The sequence below is a fragment of the Lacerta agilis genome, chromosome 8 (assembly GCF_009819535.1).
Source record: "Lacerta agilis isolate rLacAgi1 chromosome 8, rLacAgi1.pri, whole genome shotgun sequence".
NCBI classification, from domain to species: domain Eukaryota; kingdom Metazoa; phylum Chordata; class Lepidosauria; order Squamata; family Lacertidae; genus Lacerta; species Lacerta agilis.
Window position 1 is genome coordinate 76,105,539 of NC_046319.1, and position 21,797 is coordinate 76,127,335.

General features: G+C 49.6%; 2 protein-coding genes across 3 annotated transcripts in view; one reads left to right on the top strand and one right to left on the bottom strand.

Annotated features, from left to right (window-relative positions):
• The window catches only part of EXOSC5 (exosome component 5), a 34,295-nt gene extending 25,251 nt beyond the window's left edge, over positions 1-9,044 (bottom strand). The window contains exons 1-3 of one of the 2 annotated variants that reach the window (XM_033158404.1): positions 8,940-9,039; positions 6,793-6,906; positions 666-787 (exon numbers count right to left, since the gene is read on the bottom strand). In XM_033158404.1, the coding sequence (XP_033014295.1) occupies positions 666-787; positions 6,793-6,906; positions 8,940-9,000 (297 nt within the window). In that variant the 5' untranslated portion in view covers positions 9,001-9,039. Of the gene's footprint in view, positions 1-665; positions 788-6,792; positions 6,907-8,888 lie in introns of both variants that reach the window. The other variant, XM_033158403.1, reaches the window with a different exon arrangement.
• Positions 9,045-9,385: 341 nt separating this feature from the next.
• Positions 9,386-20,729, top strand: BCKDHA (branched chain keto acid dehydrogenase E1 subunit alpha). Its single transcript, XM_033158405.1, has 9 exons — positions 9,386-9,587; positions 13,222-13,401; positions 13,579-13,665; positions 14,749-14,857; positions 15,446-15,607; positions 16,016-16,222; positions 17,305-17,446; positions 17,588-17,759; positions 19,566-20,729. Exons 1-9 carry the CDS (start codon positions 9,477-9,479, stop codon positions 19,734-19,736), a joined length of 1,341 nt encoding a protein of 446 aa, XP_033014296.1. The 5' UTR covers positions 9,386-9,476; the 3' UTR covers positions 19,737-20,729.
• Positions 20,730-21,797: the final 1,068 nt, after the last annotated feature.

Below are 21,797 nucleotides of genomic sequence, written 5' to 3' on the forward strand. Positions count from 1 at the left end.
TATTTCGGTAATTTTAGGTTGCTTCAAACCATTTTCAATGTTGTATTTTAAATTACTATTGTTAGGGTCATTTACTATTTTCATATCGCCCGTCTAAGGCCCCAAAGGGAGTTGCAACACAATTGTTAATATCCAGCACAGTATTACACAACATTAAAAAACAGTTGGAAGCGACTTGCCATCACAGAAATATGGTGGGTCCTGAAAACATGCGTCTCTTGTGTTAAAGGCCAGAGCTAAGAGCTGGGTCTTCAGCATTTGCTGAAAGCCGTATTGTAATGAATGTGTCAGGTGCACCTCTGTGGGGTGGGAGTTCGACAACTTAGGGGGCGCTACCCTCCAACAATCAAAAGGGCCCCCTCTGTTGATCTCATCACCTAAGAGGGAAGGAGGTGGCTTTTCAGGTATTTGGAGCCTGGGTCATTTACAGCTTTAAACACCAATATGAGCACCTTGAACTTGGGCCTAGAAATGAACCGGCAACTGGTACAGATGTTTTAAAACTGGGGTTGCATGAGATCTCAAGGGAATCCCAGCCAGCAGTCTAGCTGTTGTCACTGTCCTTGGGACCTCGGGGTGAAGGGCAGGTAATGATTAATATTAATAATAATAATAATAATAATAATAATAATAATAATAATAATAATAATACACAGAAAGGATACAGAGCCAGCATCTGTGACTACCTGAAGCACAACCGTAATAGAGGAACGGGGGTGAAGGGTGCCCAGGACCACTGCCTCGCATGTCTTCTTGATCATCTGCTCTCGGCTTCTCTCATAGACACCTGGGCGGGAGGAAAGCAAAGAGCACTGCAGGTGAGCCACAGCGAAACACGAGGCTCAAAGCAATCATCTTCTGAAAGGTCACACTGCCGAGGCTCAAGCGTTGGGGCTGCCTTGTCGGATCAGTCCAATAGTCATCCAATTTCCTAACAGCAGCTCGCCGGGCGTTTCTAGGCAACGCAGAAGCAGGGTATGGAAAATGACAGCCTTTTACCTTGCTGTGTGGCCTCAGCGGCAGACTGCCACTGCATATGGAGGTTCTATTTATCCATGATGCACCATTTTTGAGGGAGGCCGGAAAATTCTCCAGCGTCCACGGAGCTAGGAATCCAAAGCGTTATGCCTTAGGTTTATATTGGCCCTGAGCAACAGGGGGTCTTAAGTGGGGTTTATACATTCAGAAGAACGCAGTGGGAAAGCTTTTCCTTCAGCTGGCAGCTGCTGGTGACTTGCCTAAATGCTCTACAACAAAAGAATAGCGCTCAGAAGCATTACTGCCTCCAACTGTGGAACCAGAGCACAGTCATTATGGCTGGTAGTCATCGACAAGAGTTATCTCCAGTGTCCAATCCTCTCCCCCAATCCACTTTTAAATATCCACATTGGTGGCTCCTGTGGGAGTGAGTTCCATAGTTTTAACTAGGCACTGTGTGAAGCAGACCTGCAAACGTTGAGAAGTGCCTTCAGACATGCATTCTGTCACCTGAAATGGTTAAATCCAGGAAATTCCACCACACACACCCCAAGTCCTACAGTATGACACAGATCACTTGAAGAAACAGCCACCCACATCACAAATTCTGTAAGTGCCTATTGTCTTGATCCCAAAGGGCAGATACATACGCAGATAAAATTCTATTTTTTTATTGGATAGTATAGTCAGGTAAAGTCAGGAGCATGGGAAGGAACCCAGCTCATTGGCAGAGTATCTGCTCTGCATGCAGAATGTTCCCAGTTCAATCCCCAGCATCTCCATGTAGTTTCTGGGAGAGGCTGTCTGTCTGAAATCCTGGAGAGAGCAGATGCCAGGCAGTGTGTAGATAACACAGAGCTAGATGGACCTAGTGGTGTGTCTCTGTATAAGGTAGCTTCTTATGTTCCTATACAGGCTTTCAGGTTCCGCAGAACCTTTCATTCCCAACAAAGATTTCTGTGAAACTCGAAATCTTGCTCATCAGAAGCTACTCTCCTTAAGTACGCAGCACCTAAAGGCACACACATGTCCAGGCACACTTCTCTTCCTCTATTACCATTTACCGTCAAGTCTGCAAATAGGATCAGCAGGATTTAATTTTTTTTTAAAGCTCTTCTGTTTCCACTGAAAAGGAAACAAATTCTTTTGTTTCTTAATTTAATTATTCACAGCAAAGCCAGCCCCTCTGGAGGTTTCACAGGGACTGAAAGTCTCAGCAGGTGGGAAAAAAAGGAAGGGAGAAATTCCTTTTTTTCTCTCTCTCTGATGCCAGCAATTTTCTTTTGTGAGCTCCCTGTGGAGGGAACAAGATATCCAGATGGTATCACTGCAGGATACCAGATGGCCCAGTTGGTTATGAAGATAACAGCTCATCTCACCTTTTGATTATGCTAGTTCCTGGGGGGTGGGGGTGGGAGATGAATGGTGAGCACACATGCTAAATTTAAATTAGAACAACACGGGGACGAGTTTTGAGTTTTCACTTGCTAACACTGCCATGCAGAGACATTTCGGAAATGGATATAAGGAAAGGTTTGACAAAGGTGACACACGTCGAGCATCCCACTCAGGGGACGTGGGGAGCAGTTTTAACTCAATGACATCACACTAAGGCATAGTTTATTGTGACAAGAACAAGTCATTCCCCCAAGCATTCCCCAACCCTTCCGGCATAGCCACAAGGAGAAAACTTTCACTTCCATTTTGATTACCCACCACTGGTCTGAACCAACAAGCTGTCATTAATGCTAATGATGAGTTGGGTTTGAACCATGCCATCTTCAAAGCAGGTGTTATGAAGCTAGCCTTCTTTAAACAAGTCATAGTGGACATTTAACCACAGTTTAGGGTTTAGGTGATACACTGAACTGTGGTCAAGTGAAATCAGAAGTTTCTAATCTCTTCCTTCTAATCTCTTCTGTCACACCAGAGGAGAGGGGGGGGAGGAGGTATATGACCCTCAAGGCTCACTGTAGCTTGTTGAATACAGAAGGTAAACACTTTCATGTTCTGTTAAAGGATCTCAGCAGCAGAGCTGGGAAACCAAGCACCTATGACTGTCTTACTGGGTTAGAAATACAGCTAACTGTACCTTGCACCCAGACACTGCAAGTAATCGGTTGTGTCCACCCCTTTGGACACTGGTTCCCAGTGCCAATCCATGAACAAGTGATTAACTGAATTCCTATCCCACTTTTGTCCTCAGATCCAGGATGGGTTACACCATGGATAGGCAAACTAAGGCCCGGGGGCTGGATCTGGCCCAATCGCCTTCTAAATCCGGCCCACGGATGGTCCGGGAATCAGTGTGTTTTTACGTGAGTCGAATGTGTCCTTTTATTTAAAATGCATCTCTGGGTTATTTGTGGGGCATTGGAATTCATTCATTATTTTATTTTTTTCAAAATATAGTCTGGCCCCCCACAAGGTCTGAGGGACAGTGGACCGGCCCCCTGCTGAATTTTTTTGCTGACACCTGGGTTAAACTATTGGAGATTTAGGTGAACGAACGGGGGTGGGGGAGCATCATAGGGCTGTGCAAACTAGCTCCGCCTGCTGGCCACAAACCCCACCAGCTATGCATTTCACAAATGAATTAGTTCAGAATGCATACCAATACAGTGGTACACCGCTAGACGAAAATAATTCGTTCTACGAATTTTTTCGTCTAGCGGTTTTTTCTTCTAGCGAAGCGGCAATGACAGCCGCGCTCCGCTAAACGAAAAGAAAAAGACGAAAATTTTTCGTCTTGCGAAGCAGCCCCATTGACTTTTTCGTCTTGCGGGGCAGCTTCCGCTAGACCGGGGATCGGCAACCCGCGGCTCCAGAGCCGCATGCGGCCCTTTCAGACCGTTGCTGCGGCTCCCGGCAGGGCCGGTGTGTCTACTTAGACTAGGGCGGCGAAATGAAGGGGGCGCAGCGGCGTGCCGCACTGCTAGCCCGCCTGCGCCCTCCGCGCCGTAACGCGTTACGCCGCGCTGCGCTGCTGGCCCGCCTGCGCCCGCCCACTTCTCCACCTGGCCGGGCGGCTGCTGCTGCTCATGCGTGACGTCGTGCCTCGTTTCGTGCTAGCGCAGGCGCAGCAGCAGACCGCAGCAGTTTCCCTCCTTGGCGCGGCTGCTGCTGGCTGCTGCGTGGAGCAGGAGGATTCGAAGAGTCGACGACGAGGCGACGACTCGAAGAGGTAAGAAGGCAGCTGCGGGCTGGGCCAGGGGTGGCGGGCGGCAGGCGAGGGCGAGGGGGAAGGGGAAGGTGAGCCGAGTCCGGCGGCGGCGGGGCGCGCGAGGGAGCATCTCCGAGGCCACGGCCAGGCTGGCGGGTGGGGAGGGAGGGGTGCAGCCAGGTCGCCCGGGGGTCGAGGGGATGGCGAACTTCCAAGGGCAGGAGGGGAAGGCTCAGAGAGATCGGGGTGAAGGGGTGGTGGTGGGTCCGGGGAAGGATGCGAGGGACCGAGAGCTCCTCTTTTCTTTTGGAGGGGGGAGGAATCCCGACGGCAAGCGGCGATGAAAGAGACCCCGGAAAAAACGGGGTGGAAGAAGGTGATCCTTCTACATTCCCCTTGTTCCTGTTTTGCTGGAGGGGTTGGGAGAGAGCAGTTACTTGCGACCACCCTAAAGGGAAGTCGAACCAGGACCCCAACCCTGACGCCCCTCTGCGGGTTCCAGACCCCTCGTGACGCGTCGGCCGGTGTCCCCTCCGGCAGGAATCTCTCGGGGCGCTCCGGGCTCTGCGCGTGCTGCGAGGCGCGTCTGTGGTGCGCATGGGGGAGGGGTGTTCCTTTCGGCTGCAGAAACGGAGAGGGGGAGTCCACGTCAGGGTTAAGGGACGCGGAGGACGCCTGGGTAGAGATTTCCCCCCCCCGCTCTCCCCCCTCCCTGCGAGGTTCCTGAGAATGGAGATGTGGGCGCGCTCGGGAGAGACTTAGCGCGCAGGGCAAGGGGTGAGCTGTGCCAAGGGAGGTTTCTGGGCGAAGGAGAGCTTCAGAGAGGAGGGCAGAGGATGCTTGGGGTGGGGTGGGGGGTTGGAAGCATCCTTGGGGCAAGAACAAGATAAGCCCAGTCGAGCATTGGCGGGGGTGGTGCCGTGGTGAAGACAGAACGGGAAATGTGGCCTTTCGGAGGGACGTCTCCATCTTCTGCACTGCCGGGGAGCCGAGGTCCCTTCGCCCCTCCATATAGAATATTTGAGGAGGCTGCTCCCTCCCCGAGTTGATCGGCATTGCCATTCAAATGGTGTATGCACGCTGTGTCATGTGTTCAATTATGCAGATCTCCCCCCAAAATATTTTATTCAAGTTGGCACCCTTGTCTGGAAGGGTATACCTCGGCTTCTCCCTCCTGCCTAGGAATCTGACTGTGCTCCATGTCTACGGAGAGATGGATCCCTGAAAAAGGGGGTGGGTCCAAATGACAGCCATCTGCCAGGAATGCTTTGGTGGTGTTTCCTGCTTGGCAGGGGGTTGGACTGGATGACAGTCTCTTCCAACTCTAAGATTCTATGATTCTATGCTGCTGTGCCAGGGCTCTGGGAAGATGGGCAGCCCGAGTGGGGGTGCCTGCTGCTCATGACGGGATCGCCTCATTCCTCTCGCTGGCTTCGACCTGCTGGCCATGTGCGTTGGAGGAGATCCCGGCTGCGCCGCCTCCACCACTGCAGCAGCATCAGGACCGAGAAGGGCCCGGAGGAGACTCCAAACCTGGACTTTTCTTGTTCTTGTTCTTCTTCTTCTTCGGGTTGCCATGGTGGTTGTGGGGGGTGACGACTCCGCCCATTATTTTGCCTCTCTCTCTCTCTCTCTCTCTCTCTCTCTCTCGTTACTTGAAGGAAATGAGGGTATCAGAAGCCACCTTTATGGCAATGGCTTTTTTCACTTGTAGTATAGCAGGTTAGAAAGAAGCCTTTCTCAAACTTGGTGCCCTCCATACGTTTTGGACTACAACTCCCATTGGCCCTTGGCAGCATGACCAATGGTCAGAGATGATGGGATTTGTAGCACAAAACATTTAGAAGGCACCAGTGTGGCAGGTAGCTAGCTGTATTCCTGCCAGGAGGTAGAATTGTACTGGGGACTAGTGGAGAAGCTAGCTTGCCAAATTTGCCAAGTTTGGGTAGTCAGACACGACAGCTGGGGGGGGGGGTCATGCATCTGACTAAATATCTTTTTTAGGCTATTGCAGTTACAGGTAGGTAGCCGTGTTGGTCTGCCATAGTCAAAATAAAATAAAAACATTCCTTCCATGTCGCAATGGGTTTGTGGCTCCCAGTTTTTTTTCCCCCCTTCGGAAACGGGTCCAAGTGGCTCTTTTTGTCTTAAAGGTTGCAGACCCCTGCGCTAGACGAATGCCATTCGTCTAGCGAGTTTTTCGTCTAGCGAGTTTTTCGTCTAGCGGGGCACCACTGTATACAAATGTGCAGCACCATCATAGATTGGCTGAGGACCTCCCCTAGCATGGAGTTGGTATAAACATGGGGGTCTCTTCACACCCTCGTTGAACATCCTATTAGTGCAAGGGAACAACTAGCCTGCCTGTCAATATGATAGCGAGACCACATAGCCCTGTGCCCCCCACAAATGCTTCCACTTGACCCCTCCTTTTGTCTTTTTAACTCCCTCCAAGAAAAAATATTCCCAAATCGCAGCATGCAAATACAGGTTTAGAACGCTACACCTATTCATTTAAAACGAACACCAACATTAGCAAGTAGGCCTGCATGCCCCAACTTTGCACTGACTATACAAATTCTAGGGGCAAGCACCAGGGTCAAAGCAACACCCAAAAGGGAATATATGAATCGGTTTGCAATACTTCTCACCTGGTAGACCCACTTTGGGCCTCAGGAGCACTTCCAGGGTAGCTTTATCATAGATCTCTTTGCTCACCTTGACTTCAGTAGGCCCGTACACTCCAACTAGTACTGAAGTGTCCCCTGGGGAAAAAACAGGGGAAGGGGGGCATGAACAATCTGGCCTAATTTGGTGGTGAAACTGTCACCATCCAGCTCCCCCCTCCCCTAACTGCTACCATAGAAGCAGCAGACAGACCCTCTGGGAGGAGAGAAGAAAGAAGCAGACACAGCTTTTTTCTAAACCAAACAAGTTGTCTTTTCCATTGTTTATTTTTTCCCAGCACAAGGTGGTTCAATTAGGGCAAATGGGGCCCTGCCCCAGCAACTGAAGTCTGCCCTTACCCAGCCCCCTTTTTATTTACAAGCAGTTCTGGGCATAGCATTGCTTCCCAGTTTCATAGAAGGGGCCCCCGAGGGTCATCTAGCCCAACCCCCTGCAATGCAGGAATCTCAACTAGTAAGCACCCATGACAGATCCAACCTCTGCTTAAATTCCTCCAAGAAAGTAGAGTCCACCACCTCCTAAGGGAGCCTGTTCCACTATCAAACTGTTCTTGCTGTCAGAAAGTTCTTCATGATTTTTAGTCAGAATCTCATTTCTTGTAACTTGAATCCATTTGGTTTGGGTCCTACCACCCAGAGCAGGAGAAAGCAAGACCCTTGATCCTCCCCCTTAGTTTTGGCATTGCCATTACAGAACTCAGTTAAGGACGTGGGGGGGGGGGCAAACTAGCTTTAGTTGGCTGTGCTTGTCGTTGGCTCTGGCAGCGCGTACTGCTGGGTTCTCTGCCTTCCACCCTATCCGTCTGAATGGCACCAGCAACCATGGACAAATGCCCATGGGAATCCCACAAGCAAGACATGGGAGCAACAGCCCTCTCCTGCTTGTGATCCCTGGCAAGTTGCATACAGAGGCACACTGCCTTTGATACACAAGGCCAACATGACAAGCAGCCAGTGATACCCTACCCATCCTGAATGTGCCTAATTCCCCTTTTAAGCCATACAAGTTGGTGGTCTACCACCAAACCATGGGGTAGCAAATTCTGTAATTTAACCATAACCTAAAAGCAAGGGTAGGCAACCTAAGGCCCGTGGGCCAGATGAGGCCCAATTGCCTTCTCAATCTGGTCCGTGGACGGTCTGGGAATCAGGGGTTTTTTACATGAGTAGAATGTGTCCTTTTATTTAAAATGCATCTCTGGGTTATTTGTGGGGCCTGCCTGGTGTTTTTACATGAGTAGAATCTGTGCTTTTATTTAAAATGCATCTCTGGGTTATTTGTGGGGCCTGCCTGGTGTTTTTACATGAGTAGAATCTGTGCTTTTATTTAAAATGCATCTCTGGGTTATTTGTGGGCCACATGGTCTGAGGGACGGTAGACTGGCCCATGGCTGAAAAAGGTCGCTGACCCCTGCCTAAAAGGGTTAACTTGCAGGGAAAGCGGGGGTTCCCTCACTCAATTTAAATCAGCATGGAGTATGGAGCAAGCTTCTTATCTTCTGCTGAGGAGAGTAGGACCCGGTTACAATAAAGGCGATTCTGACTAAATATCAGGGAAAACTTTCTGACAGTAGGGATGGTTGCTCAGTAGAATGGACTCCCTTGGGAGGTTCTGGATTCTATTTCACTGGAGCAGAGGGGTTGGGTGGTCATCATGGATATTTTAGTTGAGATTCCTGCATTGCAGGGGGTTGGCCCAGATTACCCTCGGGACCCCTTCCAACTTTGCGGTTATCTATAAGCTCTGTTTTGGAGGGGGGTTAGGAAAGCAAAGGGTATTAAGTATTAAGCATCTGGTACTCGGGCTAAGAAAGGAGCCTGGGAGGTATGAGACTAAAGACCAGACACCCATCCCAAACAGAGTTCCAGACTGGAAGTAGGAGCAACAGGGCGATATCGAGGGAAGAAAGACCCCGAGCCAAAGAGAACCTTAAAAGCCTCTCACGAGCTTGGAAGGGGAGACCTGAGAAACGCTCGTCTGGACCCCACACCTACGGTGTATCAATAGCGCTAGTTAAGAAGATGGAGGAGCAGGATGGGGAAAGGAAGCCACTGCTAACCCTGCATCCAGGAGGCAGAGCCATCAGGACGGGACAGCAGTCCCTGCTCACACAGGATCCGGCGCAGCGCAGGGAGATCACCAGAATCGAAGCGCTTCTGTTCGGTCTCCATCGCTGCGATCCACCCACGTGTTTTCCCCCTTGTTGATCCTTCCGGATCCGGGGTTTGACGGGGCGGAGCTACAGGAGCCAACGCCTCCTCTTAAAGCAACACCCACAACTAACCTTCTTAAGTCGGTAACAACAGCAGCCGGGGCGGGGACAGCCGCTCGTCCGGGAAAACCCGGACGCGTGGGATTTCCCCCCCCCCGGACACCTCAAAACCGGCATTTTTTAAATTTTGTTTTGTTTTATTCCATCTTGCCAAGCTCTACAACTTTTCTGTCAGGATATTTCACTGTTTCAAATACGTCAACACACGCACACAAAAAACACGACACCACCATTCTATTCCCGTTATATTTTCGGAGCAGGTTCGAGGGAGGAGCGAGGGCGGCGGCGGCGGCGGCTTTCCCGCCTCCCTCGACGGAGGAGGAGGAGGCGAGGCCTAGTGCCCGGCGCCCGCCTCGCGCTTTCCAGCCGCCCAAAATGGCGGCGTCGGCGAGGCTCCCTTGCGCAGGGCTGCGCTACCTGAGGCGCCTGCTGCTGGGACGCCCCTCGCACCCCGGGCGGCTGCCGGCGAGGGGGCTCCGCGCAGGAGTGAGTCTCCCGAGGCGGCCTCCCCTGCCCCCCCCTCTCGCAGTCACGACCCGGATATTTGGGCCCCATTTAATGGGAGGGTTGGATAGGCGTGGGATTGTTGTTTTTTCCTCTCAGCGAGAAAGGAGGTCCTTGTGACACCCACTTAGCCTTTTTTGGGGGGGTCTCAAATAGATGTGGAAGGAGTAGTGGGACCTTCTAGATGTGTGGTGGGGTTGTGTCTCTTCCCCCCCCTCCAGATCTCTTCCCCCCTCCCAACCCTAAAAGAAACAAATCACAGAAACCCACATTTTTAAGGGTTTGGGAGGCAAAGGCTGGATGGGGGTGTGGGGTGGGAGGGAGGGAGGGAATGTAGAACTTGCACCTCCCCACGTGGCACTTTGCACGTGTATGGGTGCAAACTTTGCGGGGGTGGGGAGGAGTGGAGCATTTTGTATTGGGGATCCACCTGTCTTTGTTGGAAATGCTATATACAGTATCCATCTTCTCAGAAATGGGTGTCCTGCAGGGATTTTAAACTGGCATATGTTTACTGAAATCGTCATTAATGCTGGTCTATTGGGGGTTGTATGTATGTATGGATTTGTTGTGTTCTTTATGTGAACTGCTTCTGAGTGAGCTCTGCCCAAATAATTGTGTGGGTCGTTATAATAGTGCACATTGATAAACTGCGGAACTCGCTGCTGCAGGAGGCAGTGACGGCCACCAGCCCAGATGGTTTTTTAAATGGATTTGATTTGATTTTTTTGGAAACTGCTTGGAGGGGACGTTGGAGAGTTGCTCTTATGCTCGAATCCTGCTTGCGGCTTTGCCACAGGCATCTGGTTGGCCACTGTGGGAAGAGGATGCTGGATTAGATCAGTGTTTTTCAACCTTTTTTGGGCAAAGGCACACTTGTTTCATGAAAAAAATCACGAGGCACACCACCATTAGAAAATGTTTAAAAAATTAACTCTGTGCCTATATTGACTATATATAAAGTAATTATCTTGAATTTTTCAATTTTTCCCACGGCACACCAGGCAACATCTCGCGGCACACTAGTGTGCCACGGAACAGTGGTTGAAAAACACTGGATTAGATGGGCTGTTGGCCTGATCCAGAAGGGTCTTCTTACATTCTTACAGATGTTGATTTGGCTCACTGAAATGGGATGATGGCGGAAGGTGTGTGTATGTGTGTTGTTCAGCAAAATCTAGAAGGCCACAGCTTCCCAGCACCTTACGAACTCGAGTGGTCTGTGGCCTTGTGGTCAAACACACACTTACAAATGATAGCCAAAAGTTGATACAACTGGCTGCTTTGCACTGCTGTTCGCAGGGAGAGGTGGTGGGCTCTCCTTCACCAGAGGCTTTTAAGCAGAGGTTGGATGGCCACCTGGCATGGATGGTTTACTTGAGATTCCTCCATTGCAGGGGGTTGGACTAGATGACTTAAATTAGGAGTACGCCCCATTGAATTTGGTAGGACTTAATTCCCCGGTGGGATTTAACTCCCAAGTAAATATGTGCAGAACAGATGAGGCTGTGAGAGGGAGTCGATTGCCTTGCGCCCTGATGAAGGTGGGAGGCTTGTGTTAGAAATGCTGCAAATATCTATTTTCCAAAGCACGCGGCAGGGCACCAGTCTTTTAAAAGGCATCGTCAAATGTGGTTGGTGTGTGTGTTTGTGGCAGGTCACCCTGTGTGTTTTCAGGACTTGGAAAACACTTTCTTTCCGAAAGGGAGGGAGAGAATCCATGTCCCCTGCAACTTTCTCCTGCCTGATTGGGCTGTCTCAGGGGGCGTGTGTTTCTCTCTCTTTCTTTTGGGACCACATCCAGTTTCCCTCACCCTTTCCCCAGTGTTGATTTACTGAAGTCAATTAGCTTTCTTGTCACAGCTTTACAGGCCCAAGATCTGTGGAGATAATTTTCCTTCTCTCCCTGGCAGCAGTCAAGGACGTGGTATTTGTTTAACAAACATGTCCTTCCTGGATTTAAAGGCTTATTCCGCTGTTGTTTTCAACAGCTCATATAGCCTGAGTAGAGAACCTGATCTCCAGATGTTGTTGAACCATACAGGGACAGCCTCTAAAGTGTGTAATCCAAGGGACACTTTCTCTGGTTCTTCCACCCAGTAATATGTTACAGGCCTAGATTTGCAACTTAATACATTTTGTTTTACAACGTTTCGTGTTTTGCATTTTGTCCCCCCCCCCAAAAAAAACCCTGTAGAAGCCAGACCTGCCCCCACCATTCTGTCACACTCTTTTCACCAAGAAATGAGAGCCAGTGTGGTGGGGGGAGGGGGTAGAGCAGGGGTCGGCAACCTAAGGCCCATGGACCGGTAGCAGCCCAAGAGGCTTGTCTAACCAGCCCATGGCCACCCCTGTGCCCACCGCCCGCTCTTACTGGTACAGCGCCGCACGGGGACCAACTTTCGGGTTGATGGCACCTGTGGGCATGCACATGGGCACTCCTGATCTGGATGTGCACCAGAAATAGCATGTGCACACACGTGCAGGACGGAGAAGTGCCTGTGCGCATGCACACAAGCTATTTCCGGCTTACTTCTGGAAGAGCATGCGTGCGCACACGTTCCAGCCCGTCCTCTGACGAACGGAGCATTGACTGGCCCATCCTCAGATAAGGTTCCCGACCTCTGGGGTAGAGTGTCAGACCAGGGTGCAAATCCCCACTCACTTATGAAGCTCACTGGGTGACCTTGGGTCACTTAAAATCTCTCAGCATTTCCTACCTCACAGGGGTGTTGTGGGGATTGACTGAGGAGAGGGGAGAGCCATGCATGTCACCCTGAGCTCCTTGGAGAAAAAGGTGTAATTGCAGTAAGCACATAATAAATTGAACCGAGGATGGGCCTACCATGTTAGGGATGTGCTCAGTTCTTCAGCCTGGGGCAGGGAGCAGATTTAGCCCATACTCCCACTGGATACCCTAAGGCTAAAACATTGCATCTGGGGACCCGTGTTTCATCGCTGTGTTTCTATCCTACGAAGCGCAGCCTACAGAAGGGCTCCCACAGCTGCTGACAGTGTTTCACACAGGGCTGGACTTTACCTACCACCCCTGACAGCCCTGTCCTTGCAGAGAGGCAGGCAGTCCATTGGGAGGGGAGGCTCACTGCATGCGCAAGCACACCTGGGGTCTTGGCAGTACATACCACCTCCTACATTGCCATTGGGGATGCAGAGCAAAGCGGGTTAGAGGGTTGGTGGGACCACCTTTTGAAAAGCCAAGCCAAATCGCTCCCTGTTGTGTTATGGAAGCGGGGGCGGGGGGATACCTATGTGGTGATAGCTTTGCAGAGTGACATGTGTAACTGAAATCAAATACAGTGGTACCTACAGGTTACATACGCCGCTAACCCAGAAATAACACTTCAGGTTAAGAACTTTGCTTCAGGATAAGAACAGAAATCGTGCTCTGGCAGCGCAGCGGTAGCGGAAGGTCCCATTAGCTAAAGTGGTGCTTCAGGTTAAGAACAGTTTCAGGTTAAGAACAGACCTCCGGAACGAATTAAGTACTTAACCAGAGGTACCACTGTACATAGCATTTCAGTTGCCTCATTGCTGTATGGCATGGTGCAACTCTGTTCACCTTTTCACAGGTGTGTTCTCTCTTTATCTGTACCAGGTATGCCTTCAACAGCAGGAAGAGTTTACCTCTTTGGAGGAGAAGCCACAATTCCCCGGTGCCTCGGCCGAGTTTGTAGACAAGCTAGAATTCATCCAGCCTAATGTTATTTCAGGGATTCCTATCTACCGAGTTATGGACCGACAGGGGCAGATCACCAACCCCAGCGAGGACCCTCAGGTAAGACACAGGAGCCTTGTCAGATTGTCCAGTTCAGTGTGGGGCGTGCAGTTCTGCATTGCCACTAGAAGTGAAAAAAATCAAAAGATTCTTGCAGGAGCCAAGAAATTTTGAAATGCTTTCCTTCGGCCCTGTTCAAATATTTTTCTTCCAGCAGCATTTCTCCTTCCATTGCAGCTTCCCCAAGAGCAGGTGCTGAAATTCTACAAGAGCATGACACTTCTCAACACCATGGATCGGATTCTCTACGAGTCACAGAGGCAGGTATGGCCACAGTGCACACACACACACGTGTCGTAAGATTCTGCCCCACCCCTCATTCAAAAAATAAATAGTCCTATTGGGAGGGTCACACAAAGTATCTCCTTTTTTAAAAAAAATATTTATTTAACTTTTTATTACATGTGGTTCCTGAAGAGGCTTACATCACTAGATCCATTCAAAGTACCTCCCCCCCCCATGTCCTTCCCCCTCCCCTCCCATCTTCCCCTCTGGCCAGACCTTCTTTCTTCAGATCTTTATCCATGTTCACAGTCTGTTCATTCGAGCTTGTATGTTTGGGTTGGCTTCACCCCTTTCTATCCAATTCCTGTAAAATGCCCATTTATTTGTAATTCTTTGGCATTTATTTTCCCAACTATCCTCTGCCGCTATCTGTGCAAATATTTCAGATTGTACGTATTCAAAAACATAATCATTCCATTTTTCCATTTTCCATTTAGCTTTTTCTTTCCATCCCAGTGCAATAACTGCCATTCCGGCCAGGATCATAATCTTATACAGCTCTTGCATATTACTTTTTACTTTGTTATTTCCCAGTATTCCCCAAAATAGAAAATCCCTATTCACTTCTATATTTATTTGAAATAATCCAGAAATTACCTTTGTAATCTTTTGCCAATATTCCTACACAAAGTATCTCCTGACTTGGGGGTGTGGATGTAGCCTGGCCTTCTCCAACCTGATGGTTTGGTTGGACTTCCATCACCCCTGAGCACTGGCCCTGCTAGCTGGTGCTGATGGGAATTGTAGTCCAAAACACCTGGCTTACAGCAGGTTGGTGAAAGATGATCTAATGCAGGGCTATCCGACAGGTCGATCGCAATCTACTAGTCATTCGTGGGCTGCCCTTTGTCAATCGTGATTGATCATGCCTCCCCCCCCCCAAAAAAAAGCTCAACAGCTTTGGCTCCCCTAAAAAAAGCTGAATAACTCTAGTCCAACCCCCTGCAATGCAGGAATCTTGCCCAACATGGGGCTCGAACCCACAACCCCGAGTCCTTTTGCTCTCCTGACTTGAGTTATCCCTTCCTCCTTCCATGACTAAGCTCAGTTTGTTTTTCTTAGGGTCGGATCTCCTTCTACATGACCAACTACGGGGAGGAAGGCACCCACGTGGGCAGCGCAGCGGCTCTTAGTGACACCGATCTGGTGTTTGGACAGTACCGTGAAGCAGGTAAGGGACAATTCACTCTCCCTCCCGCTGAAGTGTGGTGTGCTACTAGCTGCTCTGCCACTGGGTGGCAGCACATGACAGCTCAACACTGCAGCACTCTTAACAGCATTAGGCATGTTTGCATCCTCAGGTCTCACCCCAACAATACCCCTTTATTCCTGTTATCCATTTTTTAATCATTTGTTCCTATTTTCCCGTAGGATCCACTGTCTCTTGGGCTGGTTTGTTAGTTCTGAACACCGTGTGACTGTTTATGAACAATTAAAGGAGCAGATTAGACAGGAACATGGTACCATGTGCTTTAAAGGTTGATTGATCTGTTTTTATATTCCATAATAGCAGCCACTGCAATAGGTGTTCTTAATAGGCCTCCTTTTCTGCAGTGTAATCTTGAATTTATTAGTAGGCTTTTGAACCTTGACTGAGATGGCTTCCCGCCACCCCATGCTCTCCTCTCATCCATCAAATGATCCCCCTCTGTGGAAGAAGCGTTGCTCCTGAACTCTGTGCATCAAATACCATTACTGGCTTCTCACTCTGATAAAAGGTGCTTCTGGTTAATCTCATGTTCCCTCTTGCTCCTCTTAGGTGTACTGATGCACAGAGGGTACCCTCTGGACCTGTTCATGGCACAGTGCTACGGCAATGCCAGCGACACTGGGAAAGGCCGTCAAATGCCCGTGCACTACGGCTGCAAAGATTTGCACTTTGTCACCATATCATCCCCACTAGCTACGCAGATCCCACAAGGTGAGACGAGAACGGGTTTAAAAATTTCCAGGATGACAAAGGGTCTGGTAACCAGGCCTTATGAGGAACATTTGAGGGAACTGGGTATGTTCAGGCTGAATAGTTGATTGGTGGTTTAGCTCGATCTATGGTAGCTTTAAGTGCACATAGCATCTGATCCTCTTTACCTCTGGCAGAGTCAGGAGGTGTGAGACACCCCAGGCTGGCAAATTCCCCCTTTGGGGTCTTTGCCATAGGGGTCTGGGAGCTGAGTGGGGTCATGACATATCCTCCGCTTTTTTAATGACAAGGGTTCGATACAACAAAGCAATCCTTTGTTTGAAGACACAGGCACAGTGAATGGCCTGTGCACCCATCTCTCTCCTTTCCCTATTCTCATTCCCTCTCTCTCCCCTCCCCATTTGGCAGCTGTTGGCTCCGCCTACGCCATCAAGAGGGAGAACACCGACCGGATTGTCATCTGCTACTTTGGGGAGGGCGCGGCCAGTGAGGGCGATGCCCACGCAGGCTTCAACTTCGCCGCCACCCTTGAGTGCCCCATCATTTTCTTCTGCCGCAACAACGGCTATGCCATCTCCACCCCGACATCTGAGCAGTACCGGGGCGACGGAATAGGTGAGGCGGGTCAGGCCAGGGTGTGGGTGGGGTGGAGAATGCTTTGAGGCCACACAACCTTACCCTCCTGCCCCAGGTTTTGGCTAAAGCAAGCACAGCATAGAAAGTCAACTTTGGAAGGCTCTGCTGTCACCAGCCACTGCTGCGTAGCTAGCACAGAAATATGCCTATTTTCTTCTTTATTTTGGCATAAATGTCCTGGAAGCATCTGCTGCACCGTGAAGCGTGGCTCACCAGAGTAGGGCATGGCATTTGGTGGGTGAAAGTTATTTTTTGCAAATTTTTTCAGTCTTAAAATCATGTTTTCGGGGTGTGAGGAATTAAAATCTGCTATTATTTTTGAATTGATGCTTTTGAATTATGGTGCTGGAGGAGACTCTTGAGAGTCCCGTGGACTGCAAGAAGATCAAACCTATCCATTCTCAAAGAAATCAGCCCTGAGTGCTCACTAGAAGGACAGATCCTGAAGTTGAGGCTCCAGTACTTTGGCCACCTCATGAGAAGAGAAGACTCCCTGGAAAAGACCCTGATGTTGGGAAAGATGGAGGGCACAAGGAGAAGGGGACGACAGAGGATGAGATGGCTGGACAGTGTTCTTGAAGCTACTAACATGAGTTTGGCCAAACTGCGAGAGGCAGTGAAGGATAGGCGTGCCTGGCGTACTCTGGTCCATGGGGTCACGAAGAGTCGGACACGACTGAACGACTGAACAAAACAAACAAACACATTATTTTTGTGATCAGAGAACATTTAGCTTTGTAAGTCTGCATTTGATGAAGAAACATGTAAACTTCTTTCGGGAAACCAATGAATTTTAATATTAACTTCTGAAAACGTCAAGTAATGCTAAAGAATAACAATATAACTGCAAGTCCTTGGCAGTCATTTTTAATGATTTCTATGCAGTTTTGCGCACATTTTACCTATACTAAGTAAAACTAAATTATATTTATTCAACCAAAATATCTTTCGAATTCCCATATCAATGTTACGACTTCTTAGCACCTCTCATTTTTGGAATTAGTTGAAAAGTCCAACACTCCCTATTCCCAGAGCACCCATCCTTTGCTTTCTTCCCACAGCTGCACGTGGTCCCGGCTATGGCATCCAGTCTATCCGGGTAGATGGCAACGACGTCTTTGCCGTGTACAATGCCACCAGGGAGGCCCGTCGCCGGGCTGTTGCCGAGAACCAGCCCTTCCTGATTGAAGCCATGACCTACAGGTAGGTGTGGAGCGAACAGGGGGTGGGGGTGGGGGGAGTCAATGGAGCACAAGTCTCATAGCCTGAGAAGGAAGTGGCCTGATGTGGGGGGTGGGACCAAAGAACCCCCCTAAATAATGAACTGCCCCGTTTCCAACTCAGGATTGGGCACCACAGCACAAGTGACGACAGCTCCGCCTACCGCTCAGTGGACGAAGTCAACTATTGGGACAAGCAAGACCACCCTATCTCTCGCCTCCGTCACTACATGGCGGGCAGAGGCTGGTGGGATCAGGACCAGGAGAAGACGTGGCGGAAGAAATCCCGCAAAAGGGTGAGTGGCTTAGATGTATGGTGTCCACGTTACCCTCTGTCTTGGCTGCGTTTCCGTGGGTGCCTGCTTGCGATAAAGAGGCAAACATTCAGGATCCGTACAGAGCGATGCAAAATATGAGCAAAGGCCAACAATATTGAAGTCTCCTAGGAAGAACAGAGAAAGCAGCCTTCATGCTGAGTCTTGACTTCCACAGGGTGTCAGGGACTGGCTAGGCGAGGAGGAATGGTGGGAGGCTACAGCCGGGGAAACCCCCCCCCCCCCAGGGAAGCATCAGAGTGGGAAGGCTCCAAGCCAGGAGATTGGTGGTGGGGTGCAGAAGACAAGTCAGAGGAAGAAGGGGGGGGCAGATGGGTTGGAGGCTGAGCAAGCAATAGGTTTAAGTGAGAGTGAGGCAGCGGAGGAGGAGGCTGAGGCTGCGAAAGATTGCCAGCCCCCTGCCAGTTCCACTGTCTCCTCAAGTCCTCTTCTGTCCCCAAGAAAGAGAAGGGTGTTACCTGTGGCAGAGAAAAAGGCACAGAGAACCCCTCCTCGAAAGAGTTTGTGACTGTTGGGAAGGCAGCTAGCTGCAGAGGAGCCTTAGAAGGAAGTGGGAGGATCAGATCCTCTGTTCCGGCCCAGTATACCTGAGGGAGCGTCTCCACCCGCATTGTTCAGCTCCGAGGGCCTCTGGCACTTCACTCACTGGGAGAAATGAGGTTGCAGGGAACCAGGCAGAGGGCTTTCTCAGTAGTGGTGCCCGCCCTGTGGAATGCCCTCCCATCAGATGTCAAGGAAATAAACAACTACAGCCATGCCTCGGGTTTCGTTCGCTGCGGGTTGTGTAACGGAATGGGTTACTTCCGGGTTCGGCGCTTCGCACATGCGCAGAAGCACCGAATTGCACCGCGCACATGCGCAGACGTGGCGCTTCAGGTTGTGCTCTGCTCATGTTGCGAACAGGCCTCTGGAACGGGTCCCGTTTGCAACCAGAGGTACCACTATACTTGACTTTTAGAAAACATCTGAAGGCAGCCCTGTTTAGGGAAGTTTTTAATATTCGATGTTTTATTGTGTTTTTTAATATTATATCGGGAGCTGCCCAGAGTGGCTGGCGAAACCCAGCCACATGGGTAATGTATGTATGTATGTATGTATGTATGAATGAATAAATAAATAAATAAATAAATAATTTATTTTATTTATTTATTTATTTATTTATTTATTTATTTATTTATTTATTTTATTACTACTACTACTTCATTGGGCTAGTCCTGCCCGTGGAGTTCTCCTTTGTGTTTTGTCTCTCTGAATAAATACAGTGGTACCTCAGGTTACAGACACTTCAGGTTACAGACTCCGCTAACCCAGAAATAACGCTTCAGATTAAGAACTTTGCTTCAGGATAAGAACAGAAATTGTGCTCTGGCAGCGCAGCGGCAGCGGGAGGACCCATTAGCTAAAGTGGTGCTTCAGGTTAAGAACGGACCTCCAGAACGAATTAAGTTCTTAACCCGAGGTACCACTATAATCGACTTTACTGCTCATCTCTGAGTTTCTGTGCTGAAGTGCAGCCAAACCAGCCCTGCCACAGGGAAATTCCAGTGCTCCTCCGATCAGCTTTCTAAAATAGAACCACTTCTTTGTGATGAATAGAAGCATCCTGGGTGAGGTGGGACATAACCGTGGGTGCTCCTTTTCAGAGAAGCCAGGCGCCTGCCCCCCCCCTCCTTTACTTCCACACAGGATGTAAAGTGAATCGCAGGCCCAGACCAAGGAAGCCGGAAACAGGGACTCCCATCTCTGCTTTCCTTTTGTGTTCCTCAGGTGATGGAAGCCTTTGAGGCGGCGGAGCGCAAGTTGAAGCCCAACCCTCAGTTCCTCTTCTCCGACGTCTACTGCGAGATGCCCTGGCACATCCAGAAGCAGCAGGAATCCCTGGAACGCCACCTCAAGCAATACGGCGAGCACTACCCGCTGGGCCAGTACGAGAAGTGACCTGCCTTCCCCTCGCCTCTCTGCCCTCCAGCAACTGGGATGTGCAGGAGATCTGGCTCAAGCCAGCGTGCAGAGAGAGAGAGAGAGAGAGGTTTTGTGTTCCTGGCAGCCCCTTCCTTGTCACAGTGACGATCGTGTGAAAAGGAAGGATCAGTTGCTAAAAGACTTCCCACTGGGGGATCCCTTCTGGATACTTTGGGGTTGAGGGGCTGGCACCTGAAAGCTGTGTCATTGGGCCCCACCCAGGGGCTTCAAACTAGCTTGTGGTAGCAGCCCAGACTGTTACTTTGCCCCAGTTTTTAGAATCTGCTAGTTGCACAGAGCCTGTTTAAAGCACACGAAACATCCACGGCTCTCCCACTGTGGATGTCAATTGCCTTATCTCTGCTGCTTCCCTGACTTCTCCTGCTCCTGGTACCTTTTCCCTCCACGATTCTGTCATTCAGCCACAAATTGGGCATAGGCTAGCAGGCAGCACCTTGATTTCTCCTGTGGGGGCAAGCATTTTTGCCAAACAGATCCCTAATGCCGTCGTAAATGTCTCTGGAACCAAATACCACTTTGGTGGAATCTGCCGCTAGAAGTAAAGATGCGCTGTCTAGAGTGGGAGGCCGCAGCTGGTGTCCTGTCTGGGAAGTAAATCCAGGCCCTCTTTGGATAGTGTCTTTTGAGTGATAAATGGCATTTTTAAGGGATGCGAACCTCAAGCTTGTCATCTGATTTTTTGAGGGGTTTTAGCAGCCAGGGAGAGTAATGCTGAAAGAAAAAGTTACAGCTGTCTTGCCTTCTTTTCCTGAGCCCTTTCCCCCATCTAAATAAGCACCTTGGGGTGGGGGCAGAGCTCTCTTGGTCTGTTACGCTTGAATCGGGAGTTCTTACCACTGAAAAGCAATGGTTCTATTTGGGCTGCTGGGAGTAAGAAGTGTCTAGGCGAATGTATGTATGAACAAAGGGGCACATTGGGGAATTAATAAAACTTTCGTGGGCATTTGCCTCTATTGCAATCTGCTTTTCGACCAGTGAGAATCTGCAGCCAGGGGTGCCACATCCTTGGTTGGGATAGTTATCAAAATGGGTGGAACCCGTTTGGCAATCACTTGGGAAGGAAAGAATGGCACTTTGCATGTGCTCAGAGACACTCTGCCTCCGCTTCACCGGAGTTAGGCCTTGTCCCTAAATCAAAGCAGGCTGTGGAGCTGAGCCCTGATGAATTCATGTTAGAATGATTAAAACTGCGGCAGAGCAAAGTTAGCTGCTTCATCTCATCTCACCGACTGCGATGAATATTCTACAGTTGCACTACAGCGCCATAGGGTCACATCCAATGCCAGCCCTCCTCTGAGTAGACCTACTGAAGTTAATGGCCATGACTAATGCAGATTTATTAATTTCAGAGGCTCTTGTCTGAATAGAACTTAGTTGGAAACAGGTGCTAGGTACAGAATCCATCATCTTAGGGAAAGTTCCTTAAAATTTTGTATCCAGAGTACTTGCCTAGTTTACTTGTTATTTGCTCACTTCCTCATTTTACCACCTGTCAGCCATCATGTGACACTAAAGATTCCTTGGCCATCTGCTTCCCTGTCTACAACCCTGTTCTGTCTCTTTGATAACACCCATCGTCCTTCCATTCTTTGCTTCGGCTGCTTGCCCCAGCCAAAAGGCAGACTTTTTGGTTTATAAAACACAACACTGAAAACAGCTTGCCTCTCTGCTGCACCATCGTTTAGGAACCACTGCCTTGCTGCAAAATAATAGTTTGGCACTAGATTAGTAGCCTGGTATTTTAAAAGCACTTGCGAATACTTTCCAAAGAGCAGCAACAAGTTTAACTTCCAACCACAGCAGACACGAACCACATCACCGATACACAGCACCTATTATGATATCTGTACATCATTGCAGCGTGGGAGAAATAGTCTTCCCTACTCTTTAAATAGATCGCATGGAAACATCCGAACCTTCCTCAGATTTCTGTGTAAGATGCAGCCAAGAAGGCAGCAACTAATAGCCCATAATTTATAGAACACCTATTTTTTGCCATTGATGAAGGTGGACACT